The sequence below is a fragment of the Phocoena sinus genome, chromosome 14, assembly GCF_008692025.1.
Source record: "Phocoena sinus isolate mPhoSin1 chromosome 14, mPhoSin1.pri, whole genome shotgun sequence".
Lineage (NCBI taxonomy): Eukaryota > Metazoa > Chordata > Mammalia > Artiodactyla > Phocoenidae > Phocoena > Phocoena sinus.
In genome coordinates, this window is record NC_045776.1 from 13,388,462 (window position 1) to 13,411,476 (window position 23,015).

A 23,015-nucleotide genomic window follows, 5' to 3' on the forward strand; every position below is an offset into this window, starting at 1 on the left:
ACAAACCTTATTATTCCAGGACTTAGATTAAACCCTTGGCTTAGATCTTACCTGCAAAGACTATCAATTAGATAAATCACACATATGTCACAATTGATATTTTAAAACCGGACAGATTTTGCCCTGTCTCTAGTACTTTTGAAGGCTCTCTCTGTTGCCCAAGCCTCCCTTCCTTCTCAATCCATGACGAAAAGGAATTCCTTTTTCTTGGAGCTCTGGTTATTTTGTAAGGTAAGGGTATTTTAGCGTTTCAAAGCTTTTACTAATTGGACAAAATAAATTCCTCTGAAATGCCTTTCTCTGGATTACTTGTGTCAGACTCATTCAAAGCACTTGTTAAGAATACAGATTTAAAAAAAAAAGTTACAGGGCTTCTCTGGTGGCACAGTGGTTGGGAGTCTGCCTGCCGATGCAGGGGACATGGGTTCGTGCCCCAGTCCGAGAGGATCCCACATGCCGTGGGGCAGCTGGGCCTGTGAGCCATGGCCACTGGGCCTGTGCGTCCAGAGCCTGTGCTCCGCAATGGGAGAGGCCACAGCAGTGGGAAACCTGCGTACCGCAAAAAAAAAAAAAAAGTTACAGATTTCCAGACCTTGTCTGTAGGTATTTTGATTCCATGAGTCTGGGTAAGCCCTAGAAATGTTCCTTTTAAAACCTTCTCCAGGGATGTGGACTCCCAGCTGTATTAGGTATTTCTACCATAGAAGACTTTTTGGTTTGTATAATAAAATTTTCCGGGCTTCCCTGGTGGCGCAGTGGTTGAGAGTCCGCCTGCCGATGCAGGGGACATGGGTTCGTGCCCCGGTCCAGGAAGATCCCACATGCCGTGGAGCGGCTGGGCCCGTGAGCCATGGCCGCTGAGCCTGCGCGTCCAGAGCCTGTGCTCCGCAACGGGAGAGGCCACAACAGTGAGAGGCCCGCATACCGCAAAAAAAAAAAAAAAAAAAAATTTTCCTACACACTTTCTTTCTTTTTTTTTTGTTTACTTTTTATTGAGATGTAATTCTCATACCATCAAATTCATGTTTTGAAAGTGTATGATTAAATTTTTTTAGTATATTCACAAGATTATGCAATTGCCTCTACTATCTAATTACAAAACATTTCCTTGCCACCACCACCCCCCAAATCCCTTCCCATTAGCAGTCACTCCTTACTTCTCTCTCCATTGTATGTCTATGCCATATTTCATTGTCATCTTATGGACATTTAGGTCGTTTCCACGTTTGAACTGTTATGATAATGACTCAATGAACATTTGTGTAAAAGGTTTTGAGTGCATATGTGTTTTTATTTCTCTTGGGCAGGTACCTAGGAGTGGAATTAACGAATCATGTGTTCTTCTATGTTTTATTTTTTGCAAACTGCCAAACTGTTTTTCAAAGCAGCTGCACCATTTTATATTCTTATGCTCTGTGTTAAATGGATTAGATTGAATCTAAATAGAAGCTAGGTTAAATAGTACGTTTGTATTGAATACTTAGGAGACAGAACTTTCTTTTGGCAGTTGATTTCTCAGTGACTTAACATTTTAGAATCATATGACTTCAAGAATCATTACTGAAAGAATGTATTTTTTCTTATATGGATATTTGGTATCATAAGGTACAGAGAAAGGGAATGTGCATGTTCTTCCTCATCAGGTGATTAGTCTGAATTTTTAGTAGCTGACTGGTAAAATTAGGATCATATTTTTAAACTTTTTTAGCTTATTAAAGGAAACTTCATCATAAAAATGCCTTAGAACCCTTTGGGTAATATATCTTAAAGTCAAAAACAAAGTCTTAAAATCAAGACATGCCCTCATAATCATTTGTTTTGATTACTGTTCATTGAAATTTCTGAATTTATATGTAGAAAGATAGGGGAATGAGGCAGTTTTAATAGTAACTCACTATACTACTTTCACATTTGGGATTAGTGACTGTAGGAGCATCAGAGCTAAAAAATTTCAAATATTTTGCGAGCAACTCTCATTACAGAAAAAAGAAAAGCTTAGATTGACTAACGGGCTATTGGTTGCCTTAATAATTCCCTGGAACACGACTGTCATTAGTTGTAGCCATGCTGGCAGTTGTTATCATTGTGCCTTTTACTACCATCTTTCCTTCCTTAGCCTTTGGATGTTTTGAAACAATTATCTCCAAATTATTTCCAAATTAATATACTACCACAGAAAATATCAATTATTTACTTTTCAGTTATTCTTTTAAAATTCTAGTTTAAAAAATTTATAGCTCTTCCTTCTTAAGCACGCTTTTTGTTCATACTTGGCTTAAAATGAACTTTACCAATACTTTCGTTTCCACTGACCACTTATAATAATAAAATGATTTATCTTTTAAAAAAATTCTTAACAGCAGCTCTGGTGTTTATTTGTTTATTTCAGAATGGAAATTGGAGAACTGGAAGAGACAAGATGTCAATCAGGTATTCATTATATTTAATCATGTTCAGATTTAATTTCGTCTATAAGAAGTTTAGACCAAAAAAGTCTGGAAAAAAAGTATATTAATAATGATAAAAGATTTTTCTAAAACATTTCAGTTACCAAGGGAAATCCTATTAAATGAGAATATCTTAACCCCAGGTAATCTTCCTTTTGGCAAAATAAAAAAAGCAGCTGCAAATAAAAGTGAAAAGAGAAGATGCCCTCCCTCCAAATAACACTGGCTAATTAAAGAATTATTATGCAAATTAAAATTTGCATGCCTGTTACATTTCTGTGATTTCTTGTCATGGTTGCCTTGCTTAGTTGCTTTAAGCACAGATCTAATAAAACCCCATTATGGGTTTCTCTCCTGTTAGTGTGTCAGTTACCAGTTCTTTTTTATTAACACCCATTTTATCTTTAATTCTACCCAGAGTTTTTACAAATGCAATGGAGAAAAAGTGACAAGACTATATAGATTACTCAGCTAGAAACCTTACATTATAGGAAAATGCGTGGCCAACCTAATCAAGTTAGACCAGTAACATTATCTGTAAATATGAAGCACAGATTTTTCTTGTTGAAGATATGCTGTGTAGACAGCCATCTTTACTATTTATGGAAGGCATGGCATCGTTGGTATGTGGCCTCCAAAATGGCGGGAATACCTTACTTCTCCAGGTCACCTCACAAGCTGACATTCCTTACTGTGGTGGATAAACCAAGGTCTAGGGTCTCATTTTCAGGCTTACGGTTATAGAAGCCTGTTCTTTCTCAGCATATTAAGAATGGTCTCTTCGCTCTGGATGGATGCTTATTATCCAAGTAAGTGACAATGTATAGAATCAGATAGCAGTCTATTACTTTGCAATAAAAATCACTGTCAAAGGGATAGGAATAAATTGAAGTCCATAAAACAAGAACATGTTTTTTATATAGACTGGATCATAATCAAAAACTAAATATAGATTCAGCTATTGCTCTCTGAATACTGCTTCAGATCTACATTAGATGAGAATTCTTTATTCATTCCTTCTGCCAACACTGTTGTGTGTGTGCAGTATGTTTAAACATCGTGCAAACATTAACATTAACATTAAAATATTGAAACATTAACACATTAACATTAAACTTTGTATAAGGGATATAATGGTGAATAAAAGCTGACACACTCCCTACCCTAGGAAGCTTATAGTTTAGGAGTAAGATAAATTTTACTTTTATTTGTATTTATGATACAAACAAACATAAAATTATAGCCGTGATATACAACAAAAGAGGCCTGTGAAGCCATCAGAGTATAAAGCAGATACATCTCATAGGCTGTGTGGTCAGCAAAGGCTTCCCCAGAAACTGAGACTTGGGCTGCGATTGAAGAATGAGTAGCAGTTGCCAGGCCAAGGCAGGAGGAAGGGAGCTTTTCAGGCAGAGGAGCAGCATGTGCCCAGAGCTCTGGTAGCGGGTACGTGGCATTTGAAAGGATCTTGAAAAAATGGGTGTACAGAGCAGCAGACCGTGCTTTGATGTGAGGCAGAATAAGGTAGACACTGGACCACACAGGGCCTCATGGGCCCTATGGAGTTAATCCTAAAGCTTGAGGAAGCCTTTGAAGTGTTCAAAGCCTGGGGAGTGACATGATCTGATTTTCTGTGAGAGGATTCCTCTGGCTGCAGCATGGAGACTAGATCAGAGGAGGCCAACGGTGGATTCTGGGGGAAGGAGAGGAAGCGATTAGGCGGCCCATGGGGTTTTCAGTGTTCTGTGAGATGGTAAAGAGAGTCTAGATGGTAAAAAGTAAGACTGAGAGCCTGGGACCAAACTCCAGTTTTAAATGGGGGCTAGAGAAGGTATCTGGAAAGAACCCACAGTGAGATTGGAGGCACTCAGTGGAGGGATGTTAAGGCCCAGGAGGGGGTGGTCCGCACAGCACTGCCAAGAGGTAACGTAATTATAATCATCACAACAGCATTTGTAGCCACCGGTTAGTGCAGGACTATTATGCGCCAGGTACTTTATAAATTTGGTCTCATTTGATCCTGCCATAACTCTGTAAGGGAGAAACTTTTATTTCTTTTTTAACTGATAAGGAAACTGAAGCATTGGAGAGGTTAAATAACCTGCCCAAGGTCTCAGAGATCACAAGCAAGTGTTTGAAACTGAGCATTCTGACAGCCAAGTATTTTACTCCCTGAAAAATTGTATGGACTAATATAAAAGCAATCAATTAGTTGTAGAAAAATGGAGGTTATTAGCTCTTTAGGAAGAGCAGTCTACAGAATGATAAAGAGTCAAAACAAGTTAGAGTGGCCTGGGGAGTGATGGGGAGGTGAGGCCATGGAGACAGAAAGCATGAGCAACTCTTCTGGGAAACTGGACTTGAAGGGAGCTCTACAAAATGATATTTGAGGTCTTTTGTCCAAAGAGCCTCTTATCTGGTTTGTATCTTTTCTGGACTTCACTGGCTGGCAAACAAACCTCCTTCTGATACATACTGTCTTTAATTTATATATATATATTTATATTTCTTTAGTTAAAGTCTATTTTTGCTATTTATTTTCTAGTTAAAGCATCCTTCTCATAATACTCAAACACTGTTGCATAAAGTGGTCAAGTTTTTGGCATCTAGAATAAGTAACTTTTTATATGTTTTACATTTGGGGCTCCTAGTGGTTTCTTGTCAAATTTAAGTTTTCGTAAGTTCACATACCTCTAGCAAATGACATTTTTTAGAGATCAGTACCTACTATGTATTAAATAAATGTTGGAAGGTAATGGATTATAATGAATATCATGGTTATTTTTCAAACTACAGTGATATTAATTAGATTATTTACTTTCCTTGTTGATCTCTGTCAGCTTCTTAGATTTGAACTTCTTCTGTTTGTAGGCTGATGTTGCACCACTGATGGCTGCTCTTATTGGAGTTCCCTTCCCTCTTAATTCAGTGGTAAAGAATACAATTTTCTTATCAGAATTAAAAAAAATTATTGTACAGTAAAATTAACTTTTTATGTGTTTCTGAATAATCTTTGATTACATTTAAAACTTTTTTCCTTTATATTTCTTTCTAAAGATGTAACACCTCATAATTATGTATGAAATACAACATGGAGCACAAGCCTAATAGCTTTTCTTAAAATTTTTTTATTTTCTAAAATGTAAATAGATTTATATCTTTGTATTTTAGTTACATGATGAAAATATATAAGTAATTTTTTATTGTAAGAAGCAGAAACTGAATCCATTTAAAGGAAATTTATTAAAAAGATATTGCTGGTTTGCTAAATCAAAGGGGTCTTCAAAGGCCAGACTGGGAAATGAACAGGAACCAAGAGTGCTCCAGAGACTCGGAGAAAGAAGCTCACCGTGGTCCCATGGTAGGGCCAGTCTGCAGGGTCACTGACACTAGGGGAGAGTAGCATTACACCTGTTGTACTCTCTGTTCCTTGACTCTCAAGTGTCAAATTCCAGTGCTTACCATTTGAGTGGTCTGGCCTCAGTTATTTGTCTACCCTTCAGTGAGGGAAGGCTGGGGGGGGCCTCATTAGAGACCTACTATGCTCTACCTGATATCTCAACATAGAATGATAATGCTGTTAAAAATGGGAACTGGATGCTGAAAAGCTAAAAAACAAACAGAATCCATTCCCATCAGCCATTCTTTCTAGCCCTTCAAATCAAACTTAAAAAACATAATGTCATCTACCTCAGAACTCTGATATGACCCCTATAGTCATAAGTATGTGTGTATGTCTGTCACTGAAACCAACGTTTCACAAAACAATCCTTACCGTTACTATACATAGTAATATAGTGCTATTTTTCTTATTATTTCTTTTTAAGTGAGCTGGCTGTGGCCCACCATAGTAATTTTGTGTGCGTGCAGAGCACCTTTAGTTCACTGCCTGCCACATAGTAATCTTTAAATAAATGTTAGGTTTTATTGAACTTAATTCATCTCTTTTGCTTTATTTACTTTATTATATCTACTTTGTAAGAAAAACTAAGAGAACATTTTTTAGTTATGGTTTTTAAAAAGATTTTTTGTTTAATTATTCCAAGAATTTGTCCATATGTCATCTCTATTGGTTCCTTTGTAAGTCTGTTTTGTTTTATAAGAATATTTTGAGCTTTGTTAGTACTAATATTAAATCAGTGTCTATTATTTACAGGGAACCCTTCCTGTGGATATACTTAACAGCACTGATCTCTTCAAAGCAGAGAGCATGTTTACAAATGCAGTACAGATTCTTGAACAGTTCAAGGTAAAACAAGACCACACACAAAAATGGACGCTACTACAATTTTAAAATTGTATATATTAAGTGAAAATATTTGATTTTGCATTTCAAGAAAGGATTTTCTATAATTTATTATCTTTAAATTTTGTGTGTTTAACTAATGTCCTAAAGTTTCACATATCTGAGGTGCAGGTTCCATGAATCAGTTTAAGGGTGTAGAATTACCTTTGAGGAGTGTCCCTAATTGTTAGAGTACCACATATGCTCATAAAGACTACAAACCAAGTCTTTATCAGTGAAATTTGCCTTGTAGAAGTAGGATTAGAGATTGCAACATTTCTTGTCATTCCATGTATATTATTATATGCATTAAGAGCTTAAAGAGGTGACCATCTAACTGAAACTTTCTGTTATTCTTTTTTGTTTTTGGCTGCGTTGGATCTCCATTGCTGTGCGCGGGCTTTCTCCAGTTGCGGCGAGCAGGGGCTTTAGTAGTTGCAGCACATGGGCTCAGTAGTTGTGGCATGCTGGCCCTAGAACACGCGGGCTTCAGTAGTTGCGGTGCGTGGGCTCAGCAGTTGCGGCGCGTGGGCTCTAGGGTACACGGGCTTCAGTAGTTGTGGCTCGCGGGCTCCGGAGCGCAGGCTCAGTAGTTGTGGTGCACGAGCTTAGTTGCTCCGCAGCATGTGGGATCCTCCCGGACCAGGGGTCGAACCCGCGTCCCCTGTACTGGCAGGTAGACTCTCAACTACTGCGCCACCAGGGAAGTCCCTTTCTGTTATTCTTAATAACAGAATATGTTAATGCAGCTTGGCTTATTTTGTTTCCTAAGAATTAAAGAAGTATAGTTTAATTACATTACAATATGTTATTTTGCAGGCTTGATATGCTTAATTCTCAGCTTATTGTAATGGTACAATAATATTAACATTTTCTTTAGATATTTATGAAATAATATAGCAACACAAAATTCCATTTATTTCTGTCCCTGAAGAACCATTTCAATGGATGTTTATATTTCAAAATGAAATTAATTTTTTTTTCTCATTTATAATATAAAGTATTTTCATACTTGGTTCCCAGGTGAAAATGGCTCAGAAAAAAGAAGCTACTTTACCATTTTTGTTCACACCATTTAAGTAAGTCTCTTATATTTTTTTATTAACTTGTAGGAAATCATTTTTCACTGAGTTTGAAAGCCTGACAGGATAGATTAGGTACTTAGAAACATTGTCTTTTTTGGGTACGTTAGTGCAGTCTTCTAAATGAAAGCCTCTTCTCTTGTTTTATAAATAATGAACCAGATGCTATATACCTTTGGATGGCTGGTAGAGGAGATATAGGGGTGCAGAGAGATATAGGAAACATTAAGGAGATAAATTCAACAGGGCTTGACTGGGAAGGTGTGGGGCTCTTGGTTTGGTTGATTGGGAAGATGCTTGTGCCGTTATGGCTTATAGAAAGAAAGAAGAGCTAGCATGAAAGGTAAGGATGAATTTACCGAGTTCAACTTACATTTGAAGATACCAGTTAATTAGTTAAAAATAAGGACTTGGATCTCAAGATAGAGATGAGAATTGGTTATTAAGATTTTGGAGCCAACAGCATAAAGATGGTGGTGGAAAGTGTTAAACATGTAGGAGGCTCTGGGGAGAATATAAAAAGTGACAAGAAAAGGCCAATGAAACAATTCTGGGAAACACTGACAACTACTTGGGAAAAGAAGAGAGTTGATTTTGGTGGGCAGCAGATTTTGTCCCACATCCAGAAAGATGTACTTTCCTTGAATTGAGAATGGGGAGATTTGAGTCATAAATGTGGCTCTGCACCACCGACTCGGGCGGGTTTTCTCAGCCTCCTTGGACTTAGTTTGCAGTTAGTAGGGATTCACATTTAATTAGGGAGATTTTGTTCTTGACCAAAATAAATAAAAACTGTTTGAAATATGGGTGGTAAGGATCTGATTGAATGACTTCATTGGAGTTATTTTTTATAACTTATATAGCACTAGTATAGTATTCATAAACTAGAGACTATTGCCCTCTGAATCATGTAATCACATCATTCTCTATGGCAGCCTGCCTTTGTGTGTGTGTGTATGTGTGTGTGTGTGTGTGTGTGTGTGTATAGGAGAGCAAAAACAAAGCAAAATTAAGATTTTGCAAGTTATGACATTAACAAGTTATGTTAATTAATTATGACATTAACAAGTTAGTTATGAATTTGCAAGTAATGAAATTAATTATATTACATATGTCAAAAGTAGAATTATTTTTGAGGAGTGTCCCTAATTGTAGGATTATCACATATACTTATAAAGACTATGAGCCAAGTCTTTATCAATTAGAATTTGCCCTATATTATATCATTTAGATATCATATGCATCTGTTTATTTGTAATGTAGTGGTATAGTCAGACAGTAACAAAATAAACAAATAAATGAACAAGAAATATATTATCAATTTTTGATATGAAGAAAATACACAGGACATTGAAAGTAACTGAGAGTTACTTTAGATCAGCTACTTGAGAAAGACTGATCAGGGAACTGCTTTTCTGGAAGGGGTTCAAGTGCACATTGCCCACCTTCCTCCACTTGGCCCGGGAGCTGACCATGAACTTCCCCTGCTTTCATGCTCAACACCTGCCTGCGGAGCCACTGCTAGCTTTGTGTCACCAGGGGCCCCAACAGAATGGTTGATTCTCACCCACTGGCTCACCCACCCTGCCTGCAAACTTGTCTGGCTGAAAATCATCATTCGTTGAAAGCCTGCAGTATGACGAGAAAAACCTTGGATAAAACAAAGAATTGACTCGTGAGGAAATAGATAACTGAAGGAATAGAAAAGAGCTTAAAAATATTTAAATCCTCAGAAATATCTGAGAAACTGTTGTATCCATAAATAAAAAAGCAGCACAAACTTTACAAAATGAGAAAAAGTATAGGATGCATTTTTTAAAAAATGCAAAATGCAACTAAAAACCTACAGAATGATAAATTGTACAAGAATGGTCCAAATGGGAGGCAAATCCTCCAAATTAGAACAGCAAGTAGAACTCAAAAGAAGTGAAATGAATTTTAAGTAATGTATGTACTGAATGAGAAGCTGGAGGAAACACTGGAAGGTGTCATTTCTTCACCCCCCATATACTGGAAACTTAGGGGGAAAGGAAACATTTTAAATTGTACAATAAAAGCAGGCTTCAAATCTGAAGCAACCTAAGATGTGACATGATTTTGAGCAATTGTTGGGACTGTAAGAAAGATTTGAAGATTGGCATGTGGATCAAGGCTTCAAAGAAATAGATGAGAAAATTTAATTACAGTATAAAACTTTGCTACTGAGTGAACAGCATTTAAGTAATCATAAATAATGTAAATATTGATTTTCAGCTTTTAGAGTCAAACCTTAGACAAAGCAAGGAAGACTTAATAATGATTACAGAATAGAATGCAAATGTTACCAACTTCGGCAATGTACAAGGCTACAGGTTGGAAGGCAGAAATATAAATGGAATAATATTGGTGCTATTGTCCTCATAAAAAAGAATGTGGAGATGATTCCAGCTATAGTTGAGAGAATAAGGTAGAGGTTTGGGTATTAGATTATTAAAGTGACCAACGTAGCCACCAGGAGGTAAAAATAGTAATATAACCATATTGAGGTGGGAGGAGACAGCAGGAACAGAGTCAGTGGGGAGTCAACAGCAAGGGTCTCAGGTTATCAAGTCAAGAAATAGTAATAGGGGCTTCCCTAGTGGTGCAGTGGTTAAGAATCCGCCCGCCAATGCCGGGGACACGGGTTCGAGCCCTGACCCAGGAAGATCCCACATGCCGCAGAGCAACTAAGCCCATGTGCCACAACTACTGAGCCAGCACTCTAGAGCCCGCGAGCCACATCTACTGAAGCCCTCGTGCCTAGAGCCCGTGCTCTGCAACAAGAGAAGCCACTGCAATGAGAAGCCCACGCACTGCAACGAAGAGTTGCTCCCACTCACCACAACTAGAGAAAGTCTGTGCACAGCAATGAAGACCCAATACAGCCCAAAATAAAAACAAATAAGTAAATAAAAATTTTAAAAAAGATATAGTAATAAAAGCATATTATTAAGAAAAATGAGGGTAACTACCAGAATAACTAAAATCAGACACATGTAAAAGTTTTTATTTCTGGGTTGGGGAACTGAGAGCTGAGAAGGGTGGGGCGGGGATACATTGGTTGTCATTTTGCCCCTCTGTACTATTTTTTTTTTTTTTTTTTTTTTTTTTTTTTTTTTTTTTGCGGTACGCGGGCCTCTCACTGTTGTGGCCTCTCCCATTGCGGAGCACTGGCTCCGGACGCGCAGGCCCAGCGGCCATGGCTCACGGGCCCAGCCGCTCCACGGCATGTGGGATCTTCCCGAACCGGGGCACGAACCCGCGTCCCCTGCATCAGCAGGCGGACTCTCAACCACTGCGCCACCAGGGAAGCCCTGTCTGTACTATTTTTGATTTAAAAAAATTATATGTATATATTGCTTTGATAAAACATAATTTAAAAAGAAACAAAAAATAGGTAGTTCCCTGGTGGTCCAGTGGTTAGGACTTGGCACTTTCACTGACGTGGGCCTGGGCTCAATCTAAGATCCTGTAAGCCACACAGTGCGGCAAAAAAACCCCAAAAAACAAAACAAAACGGTATTCTAATCATTGGCATGAATCAAAATCATAAAAGTTATGGGCACAGATAAAAAAGAAATGTATTCTTCCATATAAATTTTAGAATCATCAACTTGAATTATATGAAAAATTCTTTGGTTATTACACTATATTTAGGAAGCAATTTGGAGAGAATTGATGTTTTTACACTATTGAACTTTATTTATTTATATCTTCTGTTATGTCCCTAAGTAAAATTTTATCTTTTCCCATCCAATATACATTTCTCATTATTTTATTCCTGGATATTTCTATTATGAGTAGTATCCTGTTTTCCCTGTTACATATGTTCAGTATACCAGGAAAAACAGTTATCATCATTTATCATCTGAGTACAATGGGCTCTTTATTTTTCCCTAATCCAATGAGTTTTTTTCATTTCTACACCATCTCTTTCCTTCCAGTCACCTTTATATATACACCTAATATTAGCATTGTCCACTTAGAAACTATATCAAGTAATTATTGGAACAGAAACATCATAAAATATGAAAGAATGCTGTGGTCACACATCCTTTTTGTAAAACAGCTCAGGTTCTTGTTACAAATAATTGTTCAATGAAGTCCTTCCTTCTTGAATAAGTACCATATTTCCCTTTTCTGGTTAGAAATATATTGTTCACTCATCAGTTCTTAAATGTAAGAAAACTTATCTAGGATATTGACAGCTGAAAATTCAGTCTTGAGATTTTACTTATGTGATTAATTTCACCAGCATCACTAGATTTAGGTTTAATAATATCTCTCTACCTTTCTTCCATTTTCTTATTTAGTCTTTCCTAGCATGAATAATTGGTGAATAATGTAATAGTTCCTAGGGTGATGAAATAGCAAATGTGTCAAGATAGAGGAAGAACAAGATTGCTAAGATCCTGTAACATCTCTTAGACTTGTAAAAGGGTCCATTGGATCCATATGGTAATTGCATATCCTATTTTATCCTATTATTTAAAAAATAAGTAAATTTTACCTTTGATATTTTAAAGACCTCTAAGAAAGAATAAAAATCATGAAATATTCATTATGACAAATAGAACTGCTCAAAAAACCCTCAAAACTAAAATTGGGTCTAATGGACCCTGAGTCTATGCCAAGGAATGACCAGCAGGTGGAGCTACATGACTAGAAAAAGTATAGTTTGGCTACATTGAAAGTACCTTAAAAAGGAGGAAAAAACACTTTCTATTTGAAAAGTGTGTATAGAGGCTAAATTAAGATAAGAAAAACATTAAAAGAAAAAAATTCCATGAAATGAGAAAAGAACAAGAGAAGACTCTTAAGAGATATTTTAGAAAAAAATGAAAATGGGAAGGAGATATTGTACCTTGCCAATAGAAGCCAAAGCATCTGTTATATTTTATTTAAAAATCACTATTTAAATTCAGGGAACTGAAATAAATTTTAACAGAATATTTTAATATTAATATTTTCTACTAAAATGACAAAAGATACTTTGATTCTTTTTACTATATTTCTTTTAGTCTGATATGGATTAAAATTCCTCCCTTGGACCAAATTTTAAATATTTGTTTTAATGTGAATCTTTCTACCACTTCATCCATCTGATTTACTAATTATTTACTAAAAGTGTAATTTTCTGCCTCAAACCCGAAATTCTTCTTTTAAAAAAGTAACTTTGGGGACTTCCCTGGTAGCACAGTAGTTAAGAATCCTCCTGCCAATGCAGGGGACACAGGTTTGAGCCCTGGTTCTGGAAGATCCTACATGCCGCGTAGCAACTAAGCCCATGAGCCACAACTACTGAGCCTGCACTGCAGAGCCTGCGAGCCACAACTGTGGAAGCCCCCGCACCTAGAGCCCATGCTCTGCATCAAGAGAAGCCACCACAATGAGAAGCCCGCGCACCGTAACAAAGAGTAGCCCCTGCTTGCCACAACTAGAGAAAGCCTGCGTGCATCAACAAAGACCTGACACAGCCAAAAATAAATAAATAAATAATTTTTTTAAAAGTAACTTTTATACATCACATACCTATATTGGAAAATATTCATTTACTTTATTATGACATGAAAGATAAGATTCTATGTCATTGGTCAGCCTAAAGGAGTACAAATTATTCTCTAAATACTTTTTTTTTCTGCTTTTTCTGTCTTTGTTTTCTTGATATAGTTTTTCCTTTAAATATTCTAAGAAGGAATGGAGTAGGTATCATTAGGTATCTCTAAAATATCATTTGTAAATGCAAATGAAATATCTTTGTAATAAAAATCTGAGTAGAGAATACATAATACTTCTAAGGGTAGCATTTTAAGGAGATTTCACCCTCCAACACTAGTTCACCCTGAAAAAATGCTGAAAGTCTTGATAATTCTAAAACATGGTTTAGTTTCTTCTACAGTGTTCATATAACTACGGAAAAAAATGAAACAATAGCAATCACAGCAAAGAAATGTGCACAATATTTATTTCTCTTTTGCTTTTTAGTTAAGCTTAACATGTTGATAATAGATTCTTTTAAAACTTGATGTTTTCAATATAAAATATTTTGTCAATAGAGGAAAAATTTTCATACAAATTACTATGTAGAAATGTCGTGTTGCTATTATCATAAATATTACTTCTGCCAAATTCTCTCTCTTCTCCCTCTTTGTGATTCCAATTATGTGTGTATATATATGTGTGTGTGTGTGTATATATACAGGAGAAATATATATATATGTTCCTGTTCACAATGATGTGTATGGTTGATTTTTTAAATGGCCTTTTCTGTATTTTCTTTCTGCTCTTCAAGGTTGAGGCAAGATATTTTCTATTGACCTATCTTCTGATATACCAAATCTCTCTTCTGCTTTGTCTAGTTTGTGGCTATCAGTTATCACTTGTTTTTCAGTTCTAGGATTTTTATTTCAATTTATTGTAAAAAGTAGATTCCAGATACATGGTGCAATTTTCTGTCTTATTCTCCATTATTGAATATATTAACCACAATTATTTTAAAGTCTGTACTTGATAACACCAATAACGGTATTGTTTGTGAGTTTGTTACTGTTGTCCTTTGTCGGTTGGTCCTGTTGTTGAGTCTGGTAGTTTTTAAATGAACCCTTATCATTGTACATTAAAAGTTTTAGAAGCTCTGGATTGTCTCATTCTCTGGAGAGGTCTTACCTTAACCTCTGACAGGCGCAGAGCAGTAGCTGACTCAAAGCTGTGTTGCAGTTTGTTTCTTTGTCTCTTCTTCCCACTGGTTTGTGTCTGCTCTTAGAGTGGAGCCACCCAGGGATCTCAGCTGAAGCTTGTTGTGTTAGCTAGAGCCCTTCCTCTTAGGTGCCTCCTAAACACCAGATTTTCTCTCTCATATATCTTGAGATTACTGTCCTACTTGTCAGGTGCCTTCTCCCCAACTTCTTGTCCTCTTGTCCTAAACAGCTGAAGAATTCAGCTGAGTGTAAAGTTCACCTTTCCTCTTACCAGCACTTGGCCTCTGTTTCTTTATCTGAGTTCTCCATATATAAATTCTTGCTTATAAAAATTCCTTCTCTCATTTTTCTTAAGACTTCACTTCAGAATCTGTATTAAATTAGTTTAAGTAATTCCAGATAACCTTCTTTTCATGTCTTTTTTTTAAAAATCCAGAATGAAAATTGTATATTGTTCTCTTATTTTTATTCTCTTTTGGGTCCTCAAGTCCCGGCTTCATGGGATGCTGCAAACCTTAATTTTTATCTCTACAGTCTGATAAGATTGCCAAAGGCTTTGTTGGATTCTCTACATCCTGGCAGCAGCCATCTGCCCAAATTCTCAGCCTTTTTCCTTGTGTACGGATGCCCTAAGGGTTACAATTTTCTGTGTGATTTCTTTCTAGGGTCCAAACCCTTCAATTCTTGATGGTCTCAAGACCATCAAGGGTCTGCTAGCTCTCCAGTACCTTCAAATTTATTTTTAATTTTGTTTTATCAGGCTTTCTGGTTGTTCCTGGTGGGAGCATTGGTATGCCAAAGCTTCTCCATCATAGCCAGAAACTATGGTTAAATTTTAATGTTTTAATTATTTTAAAAATCTGGTTAGTAAAATGTGAATGAAAAAGTAATACATCTTGGGGCTTCCCTGGTGGTGTAGTGGTTAAGAATCCGCCTGCCAATGCAGGGGACACGGGTTCAATCCCTGGTCCAGGAAGATCCCACATGCCACGGAGCACCTAAGCCTGTGTGCCACAACTACTGAGCCCGTGTGCTACAACTACTGAAGCCTGCACGCCGAGAGCCTGTGCTCCGCACCAAGAGACGCCACTGCAATGAGAAGCCTGCGCACCACAACAAAGAGTAGCCCCCTCTCGCCACAACTAGAGAAAGACAGCATGCAGCGACAAAGACCCAACAGAGCCAAAAATAAATAAAACAAAATAAATGAATTAAGAAAAAAAAAGTAATACATCTTCACAATAAAAGTCACACAGATGATAACAAAAAGTTCCCGTGCCTGGTGTGTTCCAGTCTTTACAGTCTTTGTTCCTGGAGGTGTAGCTGCAGTTTCTTATGTATCTGTCTATATATATATATCATGTGTACCTATGTATGTGTATGTATATATCCCTTTGGCTAACATATTCTTTTATTTTAATTATGAAATTATTCAAACACACTGAAAAGAATGAAGACTATAACAAAAATCCTTGTACCTACAATCCAGGTTTTTAAAATGTTAACATTTTACCATATTTTTTTTAGATCCTCTTTTTTTCTTAAGAAGTAAAGTGGTGTAATATAATTGAATCCCTATTTTTAATATCTACCAATTTTTTTTTTCTACAATTCTCTTTTTTTCCCTTCAGTATGATTTTCAAGATTTACCAGCATTGGCACGTGCAGCTCCCCGTTATTCATTTTAATTTGTATACATTACTCCTTTGATTACTCCCTTGCTAACCCCCCTTCTTTGGTTGTTATTTGTTTTGTCTTTTTTACATGTCTTTTCTTTATGTTTAAAATATGTGATACTTCTTTATGTTTAAAATATGTGATACTAAGACGTATTTTGCACTCTTTCTCAACTTATGGAAAACTAAAAAAATTACATGGGGAACACGTTTATAAGAGTCTTTAATGTCATAATGCAACAGTGAGGTTTGTATAGAACATTTTGATGAATTCCAGACACATTCTGAACCTTTGGTATGTCCCTAAATTTATAGAGTCCATTTAGAAAAATATAAATTAGACTGACCATGGTTTCTAATACTCCATATATAATGTAATATTTCATATAAAATATGTATTTAATGTAATATAACAAGTATTTCTCTTTAAAAATGTTTATTTTTTTTTAAGACTTCACTTGAGAACATAAATTAGCTTAAGTAATTTATTTCCGGACAAGCTTTTTTTCCCTTTTTTTATTTAGTTTAGCAAATTGTTAGGTGCTTTAAGAATAGCAAGGTACATTCTTTTATTTTTCTTCCTTTTTTAGGTCTGCAATATTTTGATAGCATTTTTTAAACATCTTTATTGGAGTATAATTGCTTTACAATGATGTGTTAGTTTCTGCTTTATAACAAAATGAATGAGTTATACATACACATATATCCCCATATCTCTTCCCTCTTGCATCTCCCTCTTTCCCACCCTCCCTATCCCACCATTCTACCTGGTCACAAAGCAGCGAGCTGATCTCCCTGTGCTATGCAACTGCTTTCCACTAGCTATCTATTTTACATTTGGTAGTGTGTACCATATATACATTAGCACTCTCTCACTTTGTCCCAGCTTACCCTTCCCCCTCCCCGTGTCCTCAAGTCCATTCTCTATTAGGTCTGTGTCTTTGTTCCCATCTTTCCCCTAGGTTCTTCATGACCTTTTTTTTGTTTTTTTTGGATTCCATATATATGTTTTAGCATACGGTATTTGTTTTTCTCTTTCTGACTTACTTCATTCTGTAAGACAGCCCCTAGGTCCATCCACCTCACTACAAATAACTCAATTTCGTTTCTTTTTATGGCTGAGTAATATTCCATTGTATATATGTGCCACATCTTCTTTATCCATTCATCTGTCCATGGACACGTGGGTTGCTTCCATATCCTGGCTATTGTAAATAGAGCTGCAATGAACATTGTGGTACATGACTCTTTTTGAATTATGGTTTTCTCAGGGTATATGCCCAGTAGTGGGATTGCTGGGTCGTATGGTAGTTCTATGTTTAGTTTTTTAAAGAACTGCCATACTGTTCTCCATAGCGGCTGTATCAATTTACATTCCCACCAACAGTGCAAGAGGGTGCCCTTTTCTCCACACTCTCTCCAGCATTTATTGTTTGTAGATTTTTTGATGATGGCCATTCTGACTGGTGTGAGATGATATCTCATTGTAGTTTTGATTTCCATTTCTCTAATGATTAGTGATGTTGAGCATTCTTTCATGTGTTTCTTGGCAATCTGTATATCTTCTTTGGAGAAATGTCGCTTAGGTCGTCTGCCCAATTTTGGATTAGGTTGTTTGTTTTTTTAATATTGAGCTGCATGAGCTGCTTGTAAATTTTGGAGATTAATCCTTTGTCAGTTGCTTCATTTGCAAATATTTTCTCCCATTCTGAAGGTTGTCTTTTTGTCTCGTTTATGGTTTCCTTTGCTGTGCAAAAGCATTGAAGTTTCATTAGGTCCCATTTGTTTATTTTTGTTTTCATTTCTCTAGGAGGTGGGTCAAAAAGGATCTTGCTGTGATTTATGTCATGGAGTGTTCTGCCTATGTTTTCCTCTAAGAGTTTAATAGTGTCTGGACTTACATTTAGGTCTTTAATCTATTTTGAGTTTATTTTTGTGTATGGTATTAGGGAGTGTTCTAACTTCATTCTTTTACATGTAACTGTACAGTTTTCCCAGCACCACTTATTGAAGAGGCTGTCTTTTCTCCACTGTATATTCTTGCCTCCTTTATCAAAGATAAGGTGACCATATGTGCATGGGTTTATCTCTGGGCTTTCTATCCTGTTCCATTAATCTATATTTCTGTTTTTGTGCCAGTACCATACTTTCTTGATTACTGTATCTTTGTAGTATAGTCTGAAGTCAGGGAGCCTGATTCCTCCAGCTCAGTTTTTCTTTCTCAAGATTGCTTTGGCTATTCGGGATCTTTTGTGTTTCCATACAGATTGTGAAATTTTTTGTTCTAGTTCTGTGAAAAATGCCAGTGGTAGTTTGATAGGGATTGCATTGAATCTGTAGATTGCTTGGGGTATTACAGTCATTTTCACAATGTTGATTCTTCCCATCCAAGAACATGGTATATCTCTCCATCTATTTGTATCATCTTTAATTTCTTTCATCAGTGTCTTATACTTTTCTGCATACAGGTCTTTTGTCTCCTTAAGTAGGTTTATTCCTAGATATTTTATTCTTTTTGCTGCAGTGGTAAATGGGAGTGTTTCCTTAATTTCTCTTTCAGATATTTTGTCATTAGTGTATAGGAATGCCAGAGATTTCTGTGCATTAATTTTGTATCCTGCTACTTTACCAAATTCATTGATTAGCTCTAGTAGTTTTCCAGTGGCATTTTTAGGATTCTCTATGTATAGTATCATGTCATTTGCAAACAGTGACAGTTTTACTTATTCTTTTCCAATTTGTATTCCTTTACTTTCTTTTTCTTCTCTGATTGACGTGGCTAGGACTTCCAAAACTATGTTGAATAATAGTGGTGAGAATTGGCAACCTGGTCTTGTTCCTGATCTTAGACAAAATGGTTTCAGTTTTTCACCATTGAGGACGATGTTGGCTGTGGGTTTGTCATATATGGCCTTTATTATGTTGAGGTAAGTTCTCTCTATGCCTACTTTCTGGAGGGTTTTTATCATAAATGGGTATTGAATTTTGTCGAAAGCTTTCTCTGCATCTATTGAGATGATCATATGGGTTTTCTCCTTCAATTTGTTAATATGGTGTATCACATTGATTTGCGTATATTGAAGAATCCTTGCATTCCTGGATAAACCCCACTTGATCATGGTGTATGATCCTTTTAGTGTGCTGTTGGATTCTGTTTGCTAGTATTTTGTTGAGGATTTTTTCATCTATATTCATCAGTGATATGGCCTGTAGTTTTCTTTCTTTGTGACATCTTTGTCTGGTTTTGGTATCAGGGTGATGGTAGTCGTAGAATGAGTTTAGGAGTGTTCCTCCATCTGCTTTATTTTCGAAGAGTTTGAGAAGGATATGTGTTAGCTCTTCTCTAAATGTTTGATAGAATTCACCTGTGAAGCCATCTGGTCCTGGCCTTTTGTTGTTTGGAATATTTTTTTTTTTTTTTTTTTTTTTTTTGCGGTACGCGGGCCTCTCACTGCTGTGGTCTCTCCCGTTGCGGAGCACAGGCTCCGGACGCGCAGGCCCAGCGGCCATGGCTCACGGGCCCAGCCGCTCCACGGCATGTGGGATCTTCCCAGATCGGGGCACGAACCCGTGTCCCCTGCATCGGCAGGCGGACTCCCAACCACTGCACCACCAGGGAAGCCCTGTTTGGAAGATTTTTAATCACGGTTTCAATTTCAGTGCTTCTGATTGGTCTGTTCATATTTTCTATTTCTTCCCGGTTCAGTCTCAACAGGTTGTGCATTTCTAAGAATTTGTCCATTTCTTCCAGGTTGTCCATTTTATTGGCATATAGTTGCTTGTAGTAATCTCTTGTGATCCTTTGTATTTCTGCAGTGTCAGTTGTTACTTCTCCTTTTTCATTTCTAATTCTATTGATTTGAGTCTTCTCCCTTTTTTTCTTGATGAGTCTGACTAATGGTTTATGAATTTTGTTTATCTTCTCAAAGAACCAGCTTTTAGTTTTATTGATCTTTGCTATCGTTTCCTTCATTTCTTTTTCATTTATTTCTGATCTGATCTTTATGATTTCTTTCCTTCTGATAACTTTGGGGGTTTTTTTGTTCTTTTTCTAATTGCTTTTGGTGTAAGGTTAGGTTGTTTAAGATGTTTCTTGTTTCTTAAGGTAGGATTGTATTGCTATAAACTGCCCTCTTAGAACTGCTTTTGCTGCATCCCATAGGTTTTGGGTCATCGTGTTTTCATTGTCATTTGTTTCTAGGTATTTTTTGATTTCCTCTTTGATTTCTTCAGTGATCTCTTGGTTATTTAGTAGCGTATTTTTTAGCCTCCATGTGTTTGTATTTTTTACATTTTTTTTCTGTAATTGATATCTAGTCTCATAGCATTGTGGTCGGAAAAGGTACTCGATACAAGTTCAATTTTCTAAAATTTACCATGGCTTGATTTGTGACCCAAGATATGATCTATAGTGGAGAATGTTCCATGAGCACTTGAGAAGAAAGTGTATTCTGTTGTTTTGGGATGGAATGTCCTATAAATATCAATTAAGTCCATCTTATTTAATATATCATTTGAATCCTGTGTTTCCTTATTTATTTTCATTTTGGATGATCTGTTCATTGGTGAAAGTGGGGTGTTAAAGTCCCTTACTATGATTGTGTTACTGTCGATTTCTCCTTTTATGGCTATTAGTATTTGCCTTATGTATTGAGGTGCTCCTGTGTCAGATGCATAAATATTTACAATGATTATATCTTCTTCTTGGATTGATCCCTTGATCATTATGTAGCATCCTTCTGTGTCCCTGGTAATAGTCATTGTTTTAAAGTCTATTTTGTCTGATATGAGAATTGCTACTCCAGCTTTCTTTTGATTTTCATTTGCATGCAATATCTTTTTCCATCCCCTCACTTTCAGTCTGCATGTGTCTCTAGGTCTGAAGTGGGTCTGTTGTAGACAGCATATATACGGGTCTTGTTTTTGTATCCATTCAGCCAGTCTGTGTCTTTTGGTTGGAGTATTTAATCCATTTACATTTAAGGTAATTATCGATATGTATGTTCCTATTACCATTTTCTTAATTGTTTTGGGTTTGTTACTGTAGGTCTTTTCCTTCTCTTGTGTTTCCTGCCTAGAGAAGTTCCTTTAGCATTTGTTATAAATTGCTGGTTTGGTGGTACTGGATTCTCTTAGCTTTTGCTTGTCTGTAGAGCTTTTAATTTCTCCGTCAAATCTGAATGAGATCCTTGCTGGGTAGAGTAATCTTGGTTGTAGGTTTTTCCCCTTCATCACTTTAAATATATCCTGCCACTCCCTTCTGGCTTGCAGAGTTTCTGCTGAAAGATCAGCTGTTAACCTTATGGGGACTCACTTGTTTGTTGTTTTTCTCTTGCTGCTTTTAATATTTTTTCTTTGTATTTAAATTTTGATAGTTTGATTAATGTGTGTCTACGTTTTTCTCCTTGAATTTGTCCTGTATGGGACTCTCTGTGCTTCCTGGACTTGATTAACTATTTCCTTTCCCTTATTAGGGAAGTTTTCCACTATAATGTCTTCAAATATTTTCTCAGTCCCTTTATTTTTCTCTTCTTCTCCTGGGACCCCTATAATTCGAATGTTGGTGCATTTAATGTTGTCCCAGAGGACTCTGACACTGTTCTCAATTCTTTTCATTCTTTCTCTTTATTCTGTTCTGCAGTATTTATTTCCACTATTTTATCTTCCAGGTCACTTATCCGTTCTTCTGCCTCAGTTATTCTACTATTGATGCCTTCTAGAGAATTTTTAGTTTCATTTATTGTGTTGTTCATCACCGTTTGTTTGCTCTTTGTTTCTTCTAGGTCCTTGTTAAGCGTTTCTTGTATTTTCTCCATTCTATTTCCAAGATTTTGGATCATCTTTTCTTTCATTATTCTGAATTCTCTTTCAGGTAGACTGCCTATTTCCTCTTCATTTGTTAGATCTGGTGGGTTTTTACCTTGCTCCTTCATCTGCTGTGTGGTTCTCTGTCTTCTCATTTTGCTTAACTTACTGTGTTTGGGGTCTCCTTTTCACAGGCTGGAGGTTCGTAGTTCCCCTTGTTTTTGGTGTCTGTCCCCAGCGGCTAAGGTTGGTTCAGTGGGTTGTGTAGGCTTCCTGGTGCAGGGGAGTAGTGCCTGTGTTCTGGTGGATGAGGCTGGATCTTGTCTTTTTGGTGGGCAGGTCCACATCTGGTGGTGTGTTTTGGGGTGTCTTGGCCTTATTATGGTTTTAGGCAACTTCTCTGCTAATGGATGGGGTTGTTTGCTTGTCTTGCTAGTTGTTTGGCTTAGGGTGTCCCACGCTGTAGCTTGCTGATCGTTGAGTGGAGCTGGGTCTTGGAGTTGAGATGTAGGTCTCTGGGAGATTTTTGCCATTTGATATCATGTGGAGCTGGGAGGTCTCTTGTGGACCAATGTTGTGAACTTGGCTCTTCCACCTCAGAGGCACAGCCCTGACACCTGGCTGGAGTACCAAGAGCCTGTCATCCACAAGGCTCAAGATAAAAGGGAGAAAATAAATTAATTAAATAAAATAAAAAAGTTACTAAAATTTAAAAAATTTATTTAAAAAAAGGCTTTTTTAAGTAATAAAAAAAAAAAGAGTAGAGCAACCAAACCAAAAACACAAATCCACCAATGATAAGATGTGCTAACAAAAAAAAAAAACGAACAGACGGAACCCTAGGACAAATGGTAAAAGCAAAATTATACAGACAAAATCACACACAGAAGCATACACATACACACTCACAAAAAGAGAAAAAGGGGAAAATATATACATATCATTGCTCCCAAAGTCCACCTCTTCAATTTGGGATGATTCGTTGTCTATTCAGGTATTCCACA

The 23,015-nt window shown here is 36.7% G+C and overlaps 1 protein-coding gene across 5 annotated transcripts in view; it reads left to right on the forward strand.

Moving 5' to 3' along the window:
• The window catches only part of PIGN (phosphatidylinositol glycan anchor biosynthesis class N), a 118,169-nt gene that overhangs the window by 27,223 nt on the left and 67,931 nt on the right, over nucleotides 1-23,015 (forward strand). For all 5 annotated transcript variants that reach the window (XM_032602855.1, XM_032602859.1, XM_032602857.1 and 2 more), the window contains exons 10-13: nucleotides 2,390-2,430; nucleotides 5,319-5,378; nucleotides 6,604-6,696; nucleotides 7,756-7,811. In XM_032602855.1, the coding sequence (XP_032458746.1) occupies nucleotides 2,390-2,430; nucleotides 5,319-5,378; nucleotides 6,604-6,696; nucleotides 7,756-7,811 (250 nt within the window). The remainder of the gene's footprint in view (nucleotides 1-2,389; nucleotides 2,431-5,318; nucleotides 5,379-6,603; nucleotides 6,697-7,755; nucleotides 7,812-23,015) is intronic.